General features: G+C 43.3%; 1 protein-coding gene across 1 annotated transcript in view; it reads right to left on the bottom strand.

The window, feature by feature from the left end:
• Window positions 1-15,344, bottom strand: part of QRFPR (pyroglutamylated RFamide peptide receptor) — a 45,874-nt gene extending 30,530 nt beyond the window's left edge. Inside the window, exon 1 of the mRNA XM_023636622.2 lies at window positions 14,545-15,344. Within this exon, the coding sequence (XP_023492390.1) occupies window positions 14,545-14,884 (340 nt within the window). The 5' untranslated portion in view covers window positions 14,885-15,344. The remainder of the gene's footprint in view (window positions 1-14,544) is intronic.
• Between the last annotated feature and the right edge of the window lie 313 nt (window positions 15,345-15,657).

Below are 15,657 nucleotides of genomic sequence, written 5' to 3'. Positions count from 1 at the left end.
TACATATACATATACGTATGTGTGTGCATGTGTACACACAACCATAAGTTTTACTATGTCAATGCTCTTTGATATTCTGTATTCTAATATATTTCAGTTTTTTTAAATTGCTAATCCTGACTCACCAAATGACTTCATGACTCATTAATAGGTTGCAACTCCTAGTTTGAAATTCTCTGCCTCAGAATAGTGATGCTTCTGCTCCAAAACGAAGTTCAAACTCCTTAACACAGCACCAGCAGGCTCTTCATGACCTGTCCTTCAGAAGCAAAAGTGGAACACAGCAATGATGTATTATAAACAGGGCGTCTCAAACTTTCTTGTGTGTATGGATCACTAGGGGCATTTTGTTAAAATACAGATTCTGATTGAGTAGGTCTGGGATGGGGCCTGAGACTGTGTTTCTGACAAGGTTCCAGGTGACGCTGATGCTGCTGGTCCATGAAGCTGACTCTAAGTAGCAAGAAAAGTGCATCATATTTGAAAGACTTTCTGTTCTGCAACTAGGGAACGTTATTTCTTGACTAAAATATTTTTGTTACCAAAGCAACTGGGCCACAAGTGGGTCCTGTGACAACTTGACCTAACGACTTGTGCTGGAGGTGTTTATCAGAGGAGCAGCCTCTCCTCCCTTAGTCTCCTTCGCCCACACTGAGCTCCTTCTCCCTTTTCAAACTAAAAGAAACCAGGACTGTTCATTCCAAAATAAAGCGTCTTCTAGTTACCAGTGAAGCAGCCAATTTTTACTTACCTCTTTCTATTGGGAACTTTTTAAAATAAATAATAACTTCTATTGGCTGCCATACTCTCCATTGTCACTACCCAGAACTGAAACATGTTGAAAAGATGTATAAAAGCCATGCAGAACCCAAACAGCTCAGTGTACAATTTTGGCTCACACGCCTCTCACTTAATAATTTTTTCTGTTAGAGATTTCCTTAAGGTTTTTAACAGAAGATAATCAAATCCCATTCTCATATAGTCAGACTCCCATCTGTCAGTAACATCTGTAAGTCAAGATTGTCTGACACTAAAAGAAAAATGTGGATTTTTTGTTCCAGTTCTTTCTCTTTTTTAAAAAGCGTTTTGTTTTTTGTTTTTGTTTTGCTTTTGCTATACACCCTTCTCCAGGAAGTGAGAAAAAGGGGTCACATGTATGGAGTTGCTTTAACTACAGGGAAAGTCTTTCTTTGGTATGTTTACTACAAGAGAAACCATTTAAAATGAAGTCTGCCAAGGATAAAAAGCAAATCCAATTTAGATAACAAACCAAGGTTCATACTTATCTGACATGAAATTCCCATCATTGTTATTGAAGCAACTTTGCAAATTATCACAAAGAACTGTTCATCCAAAAACTTGAGAATTTCACAGATAAATTTAAAAGAAATAAAGTAGTCAGTTAACCTCTGGAGTCATGCAAGCCTAGGGAATTTTGCAGCCTCCAGGGGTTTCCTAAAGAAGCAAAGCTACATCCTACTTCTTATGCCAAGCCTGTCAGCCTAAGGCACTGGCCTTTCTCACCAACTCTGCTGAAGGAGAGGCCCTGTGCAGGATACCTGACCCTGACCTTTCCCCATAGCCCTCTGCTGGCTGGACCATATTGGACTCCAGGCTGAGAACAACGAATGAGAAAGATACAGTGGGAGATGAAGCCAAAGGATACACAGAAATGCCCTGAGTACGAGCAGGGGCCACAAGAGTTATGAGACAGTCAAAAACCAAGAGACAAACCAATAAAATGGGGATGAAATTTACTAATGCTTGAGTTTTCCGAGTTTCTTTCTCTCCTCTACCCTTCACTCCTTAATCAGAGAAATACTGGCTGGAGAAATTTCGCTCTATGGGCCATTTTACTAACCAGATTGTGTGGAACAAATGGGGCTGGATATCAAGATGGGATATTTGCATGAATAAATCTGAGATTTAAAGAGAGCGACAGGAAGAGGGAAAGACAGAGAGAAAGAGAACAGAAACAGGGAGAATAGCGAAGAAGGAAAAATGAGAAAACACTAACTGGGGTGGAGCGCAGGAACTAGACAGCAGGAATGTGCACAAGATAACGGGCAGCCACGTTCATCAAGGAAGGCTCCGCTGGGGTGCAATGGGGAGTGTGGCTCAGAGAGGCTGAGGGAGCTTGAGGTCCTGCATTACAAGACGGGGGCACAAGTTGGTGGGACAGCTTTGTATTAATACTAGTTAGTGTGGCAACATTATGTCTATAGTCTGGGTGGCCTGGAAAGAGCCTTGCAGTTGGGAAAAGTTTTGTGGGACACTAGTGACTGTAATAGAAAAGAGCTGAATGGAACAGAAGAAAGGGGTTTTAAGAAATAATTTTGTGAATAATGAATTAAAACCTTTTAAAATTTCTTGAGACACATAAGCAAAGATTAAAACTATTTGACCTCAGCGTTGGTCATGGGACTAAGCTTTTTTGAATTTGACACTGTGCTAGCCTGGGCCTGTTGGAGCACTAGGATTTTATTCAGCCTACCAGAGTAAAGCAGGAGGCAGAAGATATGAGACAGTAAAAAGAATGAATAAACCAAAAGATTAAACATTATGGCAGTAAAAAGCCCTCAGACTTAATCAGCAGGCCTTTGTCCACTGCTGGAGAGCAGCAGACTCACATTTATGGCCGAGCCCCAGAGCTTCCTGAATTCTTCACACTAGCTCCACACAGCAGGTGCTTTGGGTCCCATGTCAGTTTTCATGAGACCTACCTGTCACTGTCCTTAAATCAAGAGACCCCCCCCCCCTTCTTAACTGCTACGAAACACCCCTGCCATAACTCCAATTACTTGAGGTAAACTGAATCTTCATTCATTGCAACCATAAAAGCAAAAATATAATATACACAAAAGATAAATACAATCTCCTTCTTCACATCGCAAAAACAAACACATCTGATTCCTTAACAGCTTCAAACATTAGGAAAATGACAAATAAGATGATATCCATTAATTCATTCAAAAATATTTATCGCGAGGCTCCTATGTGCTATTGAGAACATTCTACTGCTGAACAACAACCTAAGTGCCGGATGAAGAAGAGAGAGGAAGTTTCTGACCTTACGGAGCTTATATTCTAGCAGAAGAGACCAAAAATAGACAAACTGTGTCTTCAAAGTCATAAAATTCAGATGTGTTGTTTCCTCAACGGTGAAAATCTCATTTGAATAATGTGCTGGCGAAATTAACCAGTTGTTTTAGCATCTTGCAAACACAGTGTGAAGATCTATAGTTTATACCTCATGATTCTATTTATAGATAATATAAAATTTTAACACGATCTACATTTTGCCCCTCTCGTGTTGTTTTATTTCATTAAGTCTCCACTTAGTTTGTTTTAAGCCCCAGACCAGTGCTAATTTCTAAGGCTCCATCACTCTGTTCTCTAAAAAAGTAAGACCGCTCTTTTAAAATACATTACCATTGTTTCTTCCTCAGAACCCATGGAGGAAATCGCTGCTTGGATCAGGTTTATATTGATATTTAGATTAGATTTTAATCCAATAAAATTCCTCCTCATAAAAATAAATCCTTTATTGTTTGTGGATATTGCAGTAAAGGAAAATTTTTAAAAAGCCAAGCAGGGGCCTGCCTGGTGGCGCAGCGGTTAGCTTCATACGTTCTGCTTCAGCAGCCTGGGGTTCACCAGTTCGGATCCCGGGTGCGGACATGGCACCGCTTGACAAGCCATGCTGTGGCAGGCATCCCACATATAAAGTAGAGGAAGATGGGCACACATGTTAGCTCAGGGCCAGTCTTCCTCAGCAAAAAGAGGAGGATTGGCAGCAGTTAGCTCAGGGCTAATCTTTCTCAAAAAAAAAAAAAAAAAAAAGCCAAGCATATTGCTTCATTGGTAGAATAGCTTGACAGTTACTTGTACATCTGAGTCAGTATGGACTTCTCTGAGTATGCGTGTGTACCAGGGGTCCAAGTGTGGGTGGAGTGGTGGGCAGAGCTACTGAGAGTCAATTTTTAGGAGCCCATTTTCAAGAAGGTTTCTGAGGAAAAGACCATGGCAACTTTTTAATTTCAGAAATTTGTCCTCCAGGTCCCAAACTAGCATCTGAGCTCTAGGGGTCGAACCGTGTGGGCAACACTGTACACAGACCCATTGGATTGGGATGTGGAGTTTGGCACAAAGAGGCTGAGGGACCCTGAGGTTCTGCATTACCAGACGGTGGCACAAGTCAGTGGGACGGCTTTGTATTAATACTGACGTGGTAACACTGTGCCTACCGTCTGGAGTGGCTGCAAAGACATATGAGCCTTGCAAGGAATTACAAATTCCTATCATCCCCCTCAGATTTTTCACCACTTAATCCTCCTCTAGGGATGTCTTACTGCTTCTGAAATAAATGAGAGCAAGCACTCTTTTCTATTTTCTGAGTACAGGTGACTAGTTTGAATTTTCATATTTTGAGTATAAAAGTAAATATTTTCATGGTAATTATTCAAGATTTTATTAACCAAAATAACCTATAAATGGACATGATTATTTACCATTGTTTTATTTAAATGCATATCATATGTATTTGAGATACTACTAATATGGTAATTACAGGTTTTTTTTAACTCTATCATCCCCATTGGCTATAAATCTACTCTATAAACCATCGTACCTAACGCTTTAAACAGTAATACTCTGCAGCTGTGAACAAGCACCCTCCTTTCGTTGGAAGGCATGGCCAGGTTGCTGACACAGGACTCATTCATTCTCACAGCAGCCCTATGAGATGGACATAGGTTTTCCCAAGCTTACAGATGAAGAAACTATAGCAAAGAGAAACTACATAATTGTCCCAACGTCCAACACTGTGTTTGCCAACCTATAACGTTTGAGTTTATTAAATGCATTTCAGTTTCACAAGGAAAAGTTGTTTAAAAATAATGTTAGTGTCTTTTCATATGTGTATTGAAAAGGACTTTCAAGTTTTATAGGTGAAAATACGTAAATACTTTATGCTTCATACTGAAATCCAATGAGAAATCCTAACAACTGGATATGCATTAATATTTTTGTTAAAATACAGCATGAGGTAAAACTTGCCTCTTTGTTGTATTTTCTGCTGCTGCATCGACCACTGGGGGGGTTGATGATTATAAAATAATCATCCATTATTTTATATCCTTTCTGCTTGGTCTCCTACGGGCAGATATAATGCGAGGAACTGTAACTTACAACCGAGTTAATACGCTAACTCACAAATGGTGGAAAAGGATTAGAACCAAGACTGTCTGACTCTAAAGTACATGTTCATTTCAGTACACCAACTGTCTATCTCTTCTATTTCTCCCAGGATATGAGAACCCGCTCTCTTTTAAGGAGATTCCCATTAGTCCTTAATAATCTGCAATCTCTCTGGTATAGTTGGTGATACATATCTCAGAAACCCAGCCACAGGAAGAACAAATTTAGTTTTGCATAGTTGGATAAAAACAATAAGCACTTGAGTACTTCATAATTAATCATTAGAAATCCTTAGTTTTAAGACAAGAAAGGAAACAACAAGTTGAGCTTCTGCTGAATCTTTCGGAGAGACACAGACTGAGAGGGAACTGCCAAGATGAAGGTCCCAGACCCCATGCACTGACTTTCAGTAATTCCTTAGCAGAGTGAGAAAGCATATGTCCAGCAAAGGGGATAGCGCAGCGCGGAGGCTGAACCACCAAGGAGCATGTAATGTGGTGGGAGCAGCAGGTGGAGATGCCAGCACCCATCCCAGACCAGGAGAGGGAAACAGGAGAGGCTATGCAAAACTCTGGTTCAGCAAGATCTCAAAAACCTGTGGGAGGACATCAAAGAAATCAAAGACAGAGGACATATGTTCAGGGAGCTTGTAGTCCCCAATATTGAACTCAGTCCAGTAGACACATGCGGACAACTCTATTAAACATCCTTATCTACCCTGCACACCTTCCTTCAGGAGAACTTCCTGTCAAGCTTGTCAAGCATCCCCAAGCCACAGTGTGGCAGCTAACGGGCCACAAGTACCACTACTGCAGTCGTTAGATTCAGTCCACAGAGTCAGCCAGGAAAGAGACAACGAAGTTTGTTACACAGATGGCAAGGTGAGATCAACACAGAGTCAGTTCCAAGCCCCATAGGAAGACACCAAACCTGCAAGGCCAGATGACCGACAGCACGGGCAATGGTTCGCTCTGCTGGGGAGAAGCCCCCATGAAAGTACGACCAGGTAATTTTACAGATTTACACAAAAGCTTGTAGCTGGACCTTACATGGGAGCACAGTGGGAAGTCCTGTGCTCAACTGAAACCACACTAGGGAGATGGATGAGAAACGTTCAGTCTCCCACAAGGTCGAGAAAGGAACTGCTTGTGGTGGCTACTCACCAGGCTTTTCCCCTTGCTCCAGGAGGTGTCTCCAGGCATCGTGCCAAGACTCCTGTGAGACAGTGGTTAAACCTTGTCTATGTGGCCTAGGTGGAGAGGAGTAAGGCTGCCAGGATGCCATAGTGGAGCTGTCCCCCGGTTTTTCTCCAGAGTAGAAACTCAGTCCAAGACATTCAGGTAGGGGTGACCCCCGGTCCCTACCTCCACCTCCCTACCAGCATGGGGCACATGACCAAAGCTGAGCAGAGGATTTCATAGCTTGGGCCACAGTCCACAGTGATTGGCTCTACGAGGAAAAGAATGATGCCAAGCTGGTTGGAATCCTCCAGAATTTTCTGCAGCTACTAGGAAGGATCCTCTCTTACCTGCTGAGATAGGGGAGTTTCATTTTTTTGAAATTTTTTATTGTGGTAAAATATATATAACATAAAATTTGCAATTTTAACCATTTAAAAATATACAATTCAGTGGCCTTAAATACATTCACAACGTTGTACAACCATCACCACTGTTTCCAAAATATTTTCATCACCCCAAACAGAAACCTGTACCCATTAATCAGTAACTCCTCATTCTCCTTCCCCGGTAGCCCCTGGTAACGTCTAATCTACTTTATCTCTCTATGAATTTGCCCATTCTAGACAGTTCATAAAAGTGGAATCATATAAAATTTGTCTTGTGTCTGGCTTATTTCACTTAGCATAATGCTTAGTATCATAACTTCATTCCTTTTTATGGCTGAGTAATATTCCATTGTGTATATATCCACTGTTTGTTATCCATTCATCTGTGGCTACTCACTTAAGTTGAGACAGAAAGCTTTTTTTGGTGAGGAAGATTGTCGCTGAGCTAACATCTGTGCCAATCTTCCTCTATTTTCTATGTGGGATGGTGCAACAGTGTAGCTTGATGAGCAGTGTGTAGGTCCACGCCTGCAATCCAAACCCATGAACCTCAGGCTGCTCAAGCCGAGTGCATGAATTTAACCACTATGACACTAGGTTGGCCTGAGATAGAACGTTTTAAAGACAATGTGACTCCAGAGACCACTTTTCACACTACCTGACAAAAGACAGACCAAGAATGAAACCAGTACAGAAGGAAGTAAAGATGGGCACAGAGAGGGAGAATGGCAAAGGCCTAGAGTCACTATTGGAGGACCTAGATCCAGCTGTGCCTGAAGCTAGAACTAAGCCTGAGCTTTTCAGTTCCATGAGGCAGAACATCCTATCTTTTTCTTAAGTTAGTTTAAGTCAGGCTTCTCTACTTGCAAACAAAAATCCTAATGAACTGACCACTTGTCAGTGAACATGCTGAGCTATGCTCTAGAAAAGCAAATTAAAAAGGGGATTCTTTTTATGTCTCCTAAGTGCACAACGAAGGTTTTCAAATTTTCTCATTGCTAAATCCTTTCCTGTCCTTATTTTAACTGTAAAATGTTGTTGTCCAAAGTAGAGAGAATCTTTTATAGAAATCCCTTTGCTGTTACTATCCCCTGCTACCTCCTGAGAAAAGTGAGTGACTTTCTTGACCCGTGGCATCTTTTCCTCTCAAAGTGTGTACACCATTGACTCCAGGGAAGCTCATCCAGAGGCTGCCCCAAGGCACAATTTTTACGCCTCCCTTTGATTTCTTTCTTTTATTTCTTTACACTTCTCTACTCTAATGAGACAACTCTTTGTCAAAGGCTTTCATCGTTCCCATTAAAATATGTTTTAAAAGCCCCATAATACTGTTGATTTTATAACAATTTCACCATATTTAAATTTCCCCAGGAACTCTGTAGTTTCTGAAATGTTACAGAAAAGGGAAAATTATTATAACAAGTGTAAGTGATGTTTTCTAACCACTAATCAAATAATAGAAGAGCAGTCTCATCCCTCTGCTCTGAACTGGCCCAAAGAATTAAGATCTTTTGACCAAATAAGAGATCAACAACTTCCTTTAATAACCCATTTCACAACTCATCAGCTAGAAACCTCTAAAAACTCACCTAAAATTTTTAGCTGTGTAGAGTGAGTGCTCTTTCTTGCCCTCTCTCTGGTTCTTCCTTCCAGGAAAATCTCTTTTTTTCCCCCTGTGAAATCTTATGCAAAACTCTATCTATTAAAAAGAGGGAAAGGGGCTGTTCTGAGGAGGCCTGGGAGCTCACACTGCCTCAGCCACCCACAGCTGCCACTATGGCTCTGGATAAAACCGACGGAAAACCTTGCTGTGGGCTGTGCTAATTTAGAATTAGATTTCTATTCCCCAGACAGCAGAATAATTCTTCTAATCTCTCTTTGTATGTTTTATATCCCAACATTTTCATCACTTTTGACTTCCTTCCAAATCCATCGTGAAAGACTCCAAAAACGTGAAGGGCTTTAGTAAAGATGTCACTGGCCGCGTCCAGTGGAAGAACAGCCTCAGAGCTCCATGTTGGACTCCATTTTATGCAACCTACTTCTGCATTTTCTGAGCATCCTAACTCCAATTGCTATTTAAAAAAAATATAATAGCTATATTGTACATGTGACTATTTAAGCCCTTTACATCCATTATTCCTTTTAATCTTCATAACAGCTCAAGTCTTGGTGCTGTCAGCATTGACACTATGTCAGTGGTTCTCAACCTGGGCTGCAAATTATAATCTTTCCTATTGGGGAACTTTTGAAAATCTGATACCTACATCACACTCAGAACCAATTAAATCAGAATCTTTTGGGGGAGGAACCAGGTATTATTTTAAAAACTCCCCAGGTGATTCCTGTGGGTTTCTAAGATTGAGAACCACTGCTTGAAGAGAAATTTTCCTATCAGATGCTGAGAAAATTAATTTTTACATTTTCTTACCCAAGCGAGCAGTCTTCAAATGTAGTAAGTGTATACAAATGTGCACTTCTGCCAATGACTGCCTTTACTTATGGTATTTTTGGAATTGCTTTTAGTCAATTTGCCTGCCTCCATTAAAAAAATTCTTTTCAATGCCCACAGCAGGATTGCAGGGAGGGCCACAGAGCTCTGGGGGCACCTGCGGAGACCATCCTTTCCCCTGGCTGTGACTGCACCCACAGCAGGACGAAAGTGGGCAGAGAGCCCTGCAGGCTCCTAGCAAGGCCACCACTCTACTCCTCCCCCAAACACCCCACCTCACCTTATTAAGGCTGCAAGCCAAAAGAAGGCTAGAATGAGAACTGATTTTCTACCTCCTTCTGGGAGGTCTTCAAACTTAATCCCCCCATGCTGTAGATTCACATTTACCTGAGTCACTATGAGTTCCATTTTCCCCATCCCTCACTCCTGGACCCAATCCAGTCTCTGAACATCCCCCATTCTGACTCAAGCTCCCTCCTCCCCAACACTTCCAGTGTGCTTTCTCCACTGTGCACTCCAGAACCCTAACAACAACAATATCCACCGCACTCTCCATCTTTTCTTTGAATGCTTCCTTCCCCTCTTGCACTAACTGAAACCTGGATATTCCACAAGGACACAGCTTTCTCAATACCTACAATATCCCAGTGCACACAGCGATGCTCAGGAAATACTGAATACAAGAACAACTCATGGTACTATTAATAATAATTTAGATGTTGGGCAGAGGGACAAGATAGGACGAGAGAAAGCTGGATGCTGATAAGACATCCATGTGTAAATGCTTAGGTTTCAGATCAGGTGAGAGACTACAGCTTAAGATGATGACTAGATACTGATTTGGGAATCATCATCAAAAAAGTGCGAGTCCTGACTGTAGCCACTACACAGAAACGAATGATGAGAGAGAAGAGACTGCATCCCGGGCTTCACTGGCCCACACCAAAAATAACAGGAAGTGTGAGAACTATCAAAATGCACAACATAAAGAAAGAGACAGAGACAGAAAGAAAAGAAGGAAAAGAGAAATTCATGGAAACCTAGAGAAGAGAGCAAAATGTTCCGGAACATTGTTCAGAAGCAAAATCTTATTGTACTGAATTTAGTTGGAAAAAACAGAACATGTTCAGTCAGTGAATTTGGAGGAACATTCAGATATTGTGAAGAAAGAGATAAAAGGAGGAAGAAGAAAGAGACAATTGAGGAGGAACAGGCTGTAGATAAGGCTCGGTAAATTCCGTGGCACCAACAGCGCAATGGGCAAGTTCACTGCTGGAATCTGACCAAACAGATCAGAGAGTAAGGATGGAGATGGAACTTCCAAGGACCAACCCTTATTCGCTATGGCAACACAACCCCATCTTCATATTAGTGATAAAAGAAAAATCATAAGCAAATGCTATTTTTTATTCCTGGGGGAAGAGAATCCCCGCTCCTGCTAGCTCCATGCTGGAAGAAGTTCTGGGGAGCAGTGTGTGAGCGAGGCAATCGGCAGACCAAAGTCGGTTGACATTAAGATGGTAATGGAAGTATATAAAAGGGATCGTCCACCAGCTTGGCTCAATGCTGGCCAACACCTAGATGCTGATGACCAGCTGTATCTCCTGACTGAGTGTAATTCATGTAAACACACTAAATGATTACGAATACACTTTGTCTCACCTGTCATTCATGGTGTCATCACTGCACAAAAGGAAACCCAACGTCTTTCCTCAGTGGCATGCTGGAAAACAACTGTGTGTGTTTTTTTAAAGGTCTAATTTGTAGCTGCCGATTTCCACATGTAAATACTCCTGCCATGACCGATTTCAAGCCAACAACATGTCCTTGAATGGGGAACTGGATAGAGATGTGCACAGTGGGCTCCGGAAGTCAGTGCAGTAGAGTCAGAGGTAACTAGTCTGGACTGTGGCTGGCAGACATCATTTGTAAAGGCCCTCAGGAGACCCTCTGTGCAGCCAGGTCTGAGAACCATTATTTGAAGCAGTGCTTTTCAGACTTTCATGTGCATATGAACCACCTGTGGATCTTGTCAAAAACGCAGGTTCTAACTCAGGTGCTGTTGGTCCCTAGCGAAGGAGATGAGAGGACTGAGAGGAAGAAAAACCAGTCCCTCCCAGCCCCGCCATTGTCAGAAATGTTTGAGACAGAGGCTTTGTGGAGAAGGCACAAACTGGAGGTCCAAGAATTATTTGTGGCCAAACCCACAGAGAGGTTTTCTTTCACCCAATTGTATTTTACTTTTTAAATGTGAATTAAATGTCAATATCATAAAAATATGTATTCCCAGCTTCTCTGAAAAAAAATAATAAAAGCAATAACAACGACGACAGAAGATGTGACAAGGCATCCTGCCCCCTCTAGGGGGGCACAGAATGTCTCTTCCGCCACTGTTGGCTCCTGGTGGTCTTCACTGCTTTATATTTCCTACCTCATCTCTGAAGGAATTTGAGGGGTATTCATATTTTAGGTTTTAAATATCTTACACTATGCTTGTTCCTCCCTAGTTGCACTAACCTACCTTTCTGTCTCATTTCCCACCATCCCGCATATAAACCGTATATTCTTGAAATGGCTTACACTGTATTTTTGGAATACACACCTTCTTTTCCTCCAAACTTTGGGTTGACCCCTGCTCCTAGAGCACACCTCATCCTTCTTTCCCTGCTGGAAACAGCCTGAATTATTCTTCAAGATCAAGCCCGCACATCCCCGCCTCGGTAAAGCCTTTCTGACTCTTCCGTGACCCCACAGCAGAGCGAATCCTCTTCTATCAAATCCTATGTTTGCTCATTTGGGGTATTTCCTATTCTCTGAGGCCCACAAAAGCACAGACGAGCTTTATTCATTTTTGTATTCCCAAGGTAGAATGCTTTGCAATAAAGGGGATCTTCAACAGCTTCAAGAAATAATTAATTGTGAATTAATGTTCAACTCTTAGATTACAATCCCTGAACTCTCTTTCGTTAATTTAAAAGGGACTTTTGCAATGACCATCCTATCCGATAAGGTACAAATCAATTCTCCTTACGTCACTATCTCCCGTCCTCTGCAAGCCCTCCCCTTCCCTGAAGTTCCATTTTGCTGTTACTTGATTTACAAGAATGTTAATTCTGTAAATCTGGTCCCAGATAAACATAAGCCACCTCCAATTAAACACTCCTTCATAGAATTAATACTTTACATTTTCATGGAATAGTCAATTTTTTTCAAAGCATTTTTACTAATACACTTTATCCTCACACTAACCCTGTAAAATACACAAGCAACCTTTTACCCTTTTTCAGCAGTTCGAAGCTCAAGTGAAATGTCCTTCATGAACTAGGAAGCAAGGAAAGCAGAAAGTCTGAGAAAGGCCTACCTAAGTCCTCAGGAGGGAAGAACCGCCAGGCAGTGTTCCCCAGGCGTCACTCTCCAACACGGCTAGGGGCTGAAGATCTGCCTTATTCCACTCCCAAGCTCCTAGAACCCCTAATATTTAATTGAAAAACGGAGGCCCAGGTATGTTGAATTAACACGTATTAGAGTAAAAGTAGTAATTCGGGTCTTACTATTCTCAGTATAAGACCCCCCCTTAGCTTAAATATGTTTACCTTTACAAATGGAGCTATAATTACCCAGAAATACAAACATGCTTCATAAATCTGACTTCACAAACATTTAGAAATGAAAACTCCTGTGCCCTTTTTCTCCAAAAATAATTTATAGATGATGAGCAAGTTTCCCCATTATTATTATTTTTTTTTTTGGTGAGGAAGATTGGCCCTGAGCTAACATCTGTTGCCAACCTTCCTCTTTTATTTATTTATTTATTTATTTCCAAAGCCCCAGTACGTAGCTGTATATACTAGTTACAAGTCCTTCTAGCTCTTCTGTGTGGGATGCCACCACAGCATGGCTTGAGGAGCAGTGTGTAGATCTGCGGCCAAGGATGGGAACCCAGGAACCCGGGGCTGCCCAAGCAGAGTCCACGAACTTAACCACTACACCACCGGGTGGGCCCCCTTCCCATTAATTTTATGGTGTTAGCTGTACTGGGCAACTTTAAAATGCCTCTGTACAACGATTTCATCAGAGTGCATAGCAGAGTCTATAATCCATAAATCAACTTAACTTTCTGCATCGTGTGTCACTTTAAGTCAATGCTATGTATTCTAATGTTTAATACATTTTTGGAAATATTTATGTTATAGGTGAGATGAGAATCAAAGATTTTAGCATCCTGATCCACTAACAAAAAGCCTAGTGCGAATTAATGGAAAAAAACAAAGCCAGAGAAATAAATCGAAGATCTCAAATTGGTAAAGATGGGATGAAAGAAACACCCCCCATGAGATTAAAAGGAATTAGCAAAGGGGTGGAAATGCCAGGGCTTGAAGTAAAATGATCCATTTCTCTCACATTCTCTCTGTATTTCCAACTACTTTCTAAGAATTTTGATGTGGCCACAAGAATACACCCACCCATAAAAATGCAGATACAACCAACGCTTCCTCCCCAGGTACACCATAAGACTGAGAAAACAACGCATTGCTGCATGTGGGTTACAAGGACGCACTCTCGAGCTGTTTCTCTTTGGAAAGACTGGCTCATCTGGGACGTGCAGTGTCTATTTCTTCCCAACCTCCACACACTGCTTCCAACTCCGTGATTCCGAACGCTTCTCCGCCCCTCTTCTAAGGACGAAGGAGAAACGAGTCTCTCCTCCTTTATCAGTCAGGAGGGGATATGTTTTCGGTGCTCCTTCTCCCTGTGTGACTCTGTTAATCCAACTTTTAAAAAGAAGGACTAGTCCATGATATTTTTTCTGCAAATGTATGTTTGTTTTTAAGAAGTTTTAAGTCCATGTATATACTTGAACTACAAGTACCTGTCTGGAAGCCATACGGGCAACTGGGGACCGAGCCTGGAGATTAGGGGAATGAGCGGATGTTGCGGTTTTTATTATTTGAAATAATTTTACCTTACTTTTATTTTTAAAAATAGAAAAAAATTCTGGTAATTATGGAAAAGGGAGCTGAAATAACCGGAGAGCAGTCCGACCCCCATCTCACTGCCTGAACCTTTCCCAAGCTCTTCCGTAACCCGCATCTCTAAAGGACAGGGAGAAAAAACGCTGCACCGAATCAAAAGCGGCCAAAAACTTATCTCCGAGTGAGCGCAGGCGAGGAAGTTCTGAGAAAGGGCACTGGATTCATTTGGTACAGAGAGAAATGTAAGAAGTCAGAAGAATAGTGTGTGTGGTGGTGGCGGTGAGTGGGGGGTGGGAGGTCAGTGTCCCCTGGAAGCCCGAGGATTAGGAGAGAAGGAGCAGGCGCGGACTCACCTCCCAGCCAGTTGTCAGAGATGTTCTGGAGCATAGTGACCGGGATGCAGAAGAAGGCGATGAGCAGGTCGCTGAGCGCCAAGGAGCAGATGAAGATGTTGGTGACGGTGCGCATGGCTTTGCTGCGGGTCACCACGTAGACCACCAGCGCGTTGCCAAAGAGTGCCAGGGCAAAGATGAGCACGCCGGTAAGCACGAAGGCCAGCTTGGCGCGCCCAGGCAGTTCCGGGGTGTAGACGAGCGGCCGCAGCCGGTACAGCGCGATGAACTGCTCCCGCGTCAGGTTGTGGTCCCGCAGCAGCCGGGAGAACTGCTCCGGGGTGATGTTGAGCGACTGCATGCCACGCGCGCCCCGAGCCCCAGGCACCGCCCGCTACCGCCCCGCAACCACCGCCCGGGACGCGGACTCCTGCGCGGCGGGGCGCGGGCCGCGGGGGGACCAGCGCGGCGGCCGCCTCTCTCCCTCGGAGGCCGGGACAGCTGTGCTCCGGACTCGGGTGCGCGGGAGGGCTCCCGGCTGCACCCCGGGAGGTTCGGGAGAAGGAAAGCAGCGCAGGGATCAAACCCACAATCAAAAGGCGGGAGGCCAAAGAGGGAGACTATCCCATTCACCAAGAATGTTTGCAGCGCAAAGAAAGTTCTTCTTTGGCACTTCTCCAAGGCGAGCGCTGCGGCTGTCCGGAGCCCGGAGCGCTGCGAGAGCGTACTCGCGCCTCTGGCTCCCCAGCCGGGTGGCCGCGCGGGGCGGGCACCACCCCAGCTCCGCGCGGCGAGGGCGGGGCTGGAACTCGGCCGCGCGCGCTCACCTCGGGCTCCGCGGCGCCGACTCCGCCTCCCGTGCGCTCGGCGGGAGGGAACCTGCGGTCCCCACTCTGCCGCCCAGCGCCTTGCTCGTTCCCCGGGTTATGCTTCTGTGTAAAATTGAGTATTGGGGTTTTCCGCAGTCTCACGGTTTCTCCTCCTACGAAATAATGTGGATCACAGGTAGCCAATGCAAAATAGAATTTATTTTTAATTTTTTTCTGTATTAAAAAAATAATTATAGCACACAGGAAATTGCAAAGATAGTACAGAGACGTCCCGTGTATTCTTCGCCTAGCTTCTCCCATTGAT

The sequence above is a fragment of the Equus caballus genome, chromosome 2 (assembly GCF_041296265.1).
Source record: "Equus caballus isolate H_3958 breed thoroughbred chromosome 2, TB-T2T, whole genome shotgun sequence".
Lineage (NCBI taxonomy): Eukaryota > Metazoa > Chordata > Mammalia > Perissodactyla > Equidae > Equus > Equus caballus.
This window is presented reverse-complemented; position numbering and strand designations above follow the sequence as displayed.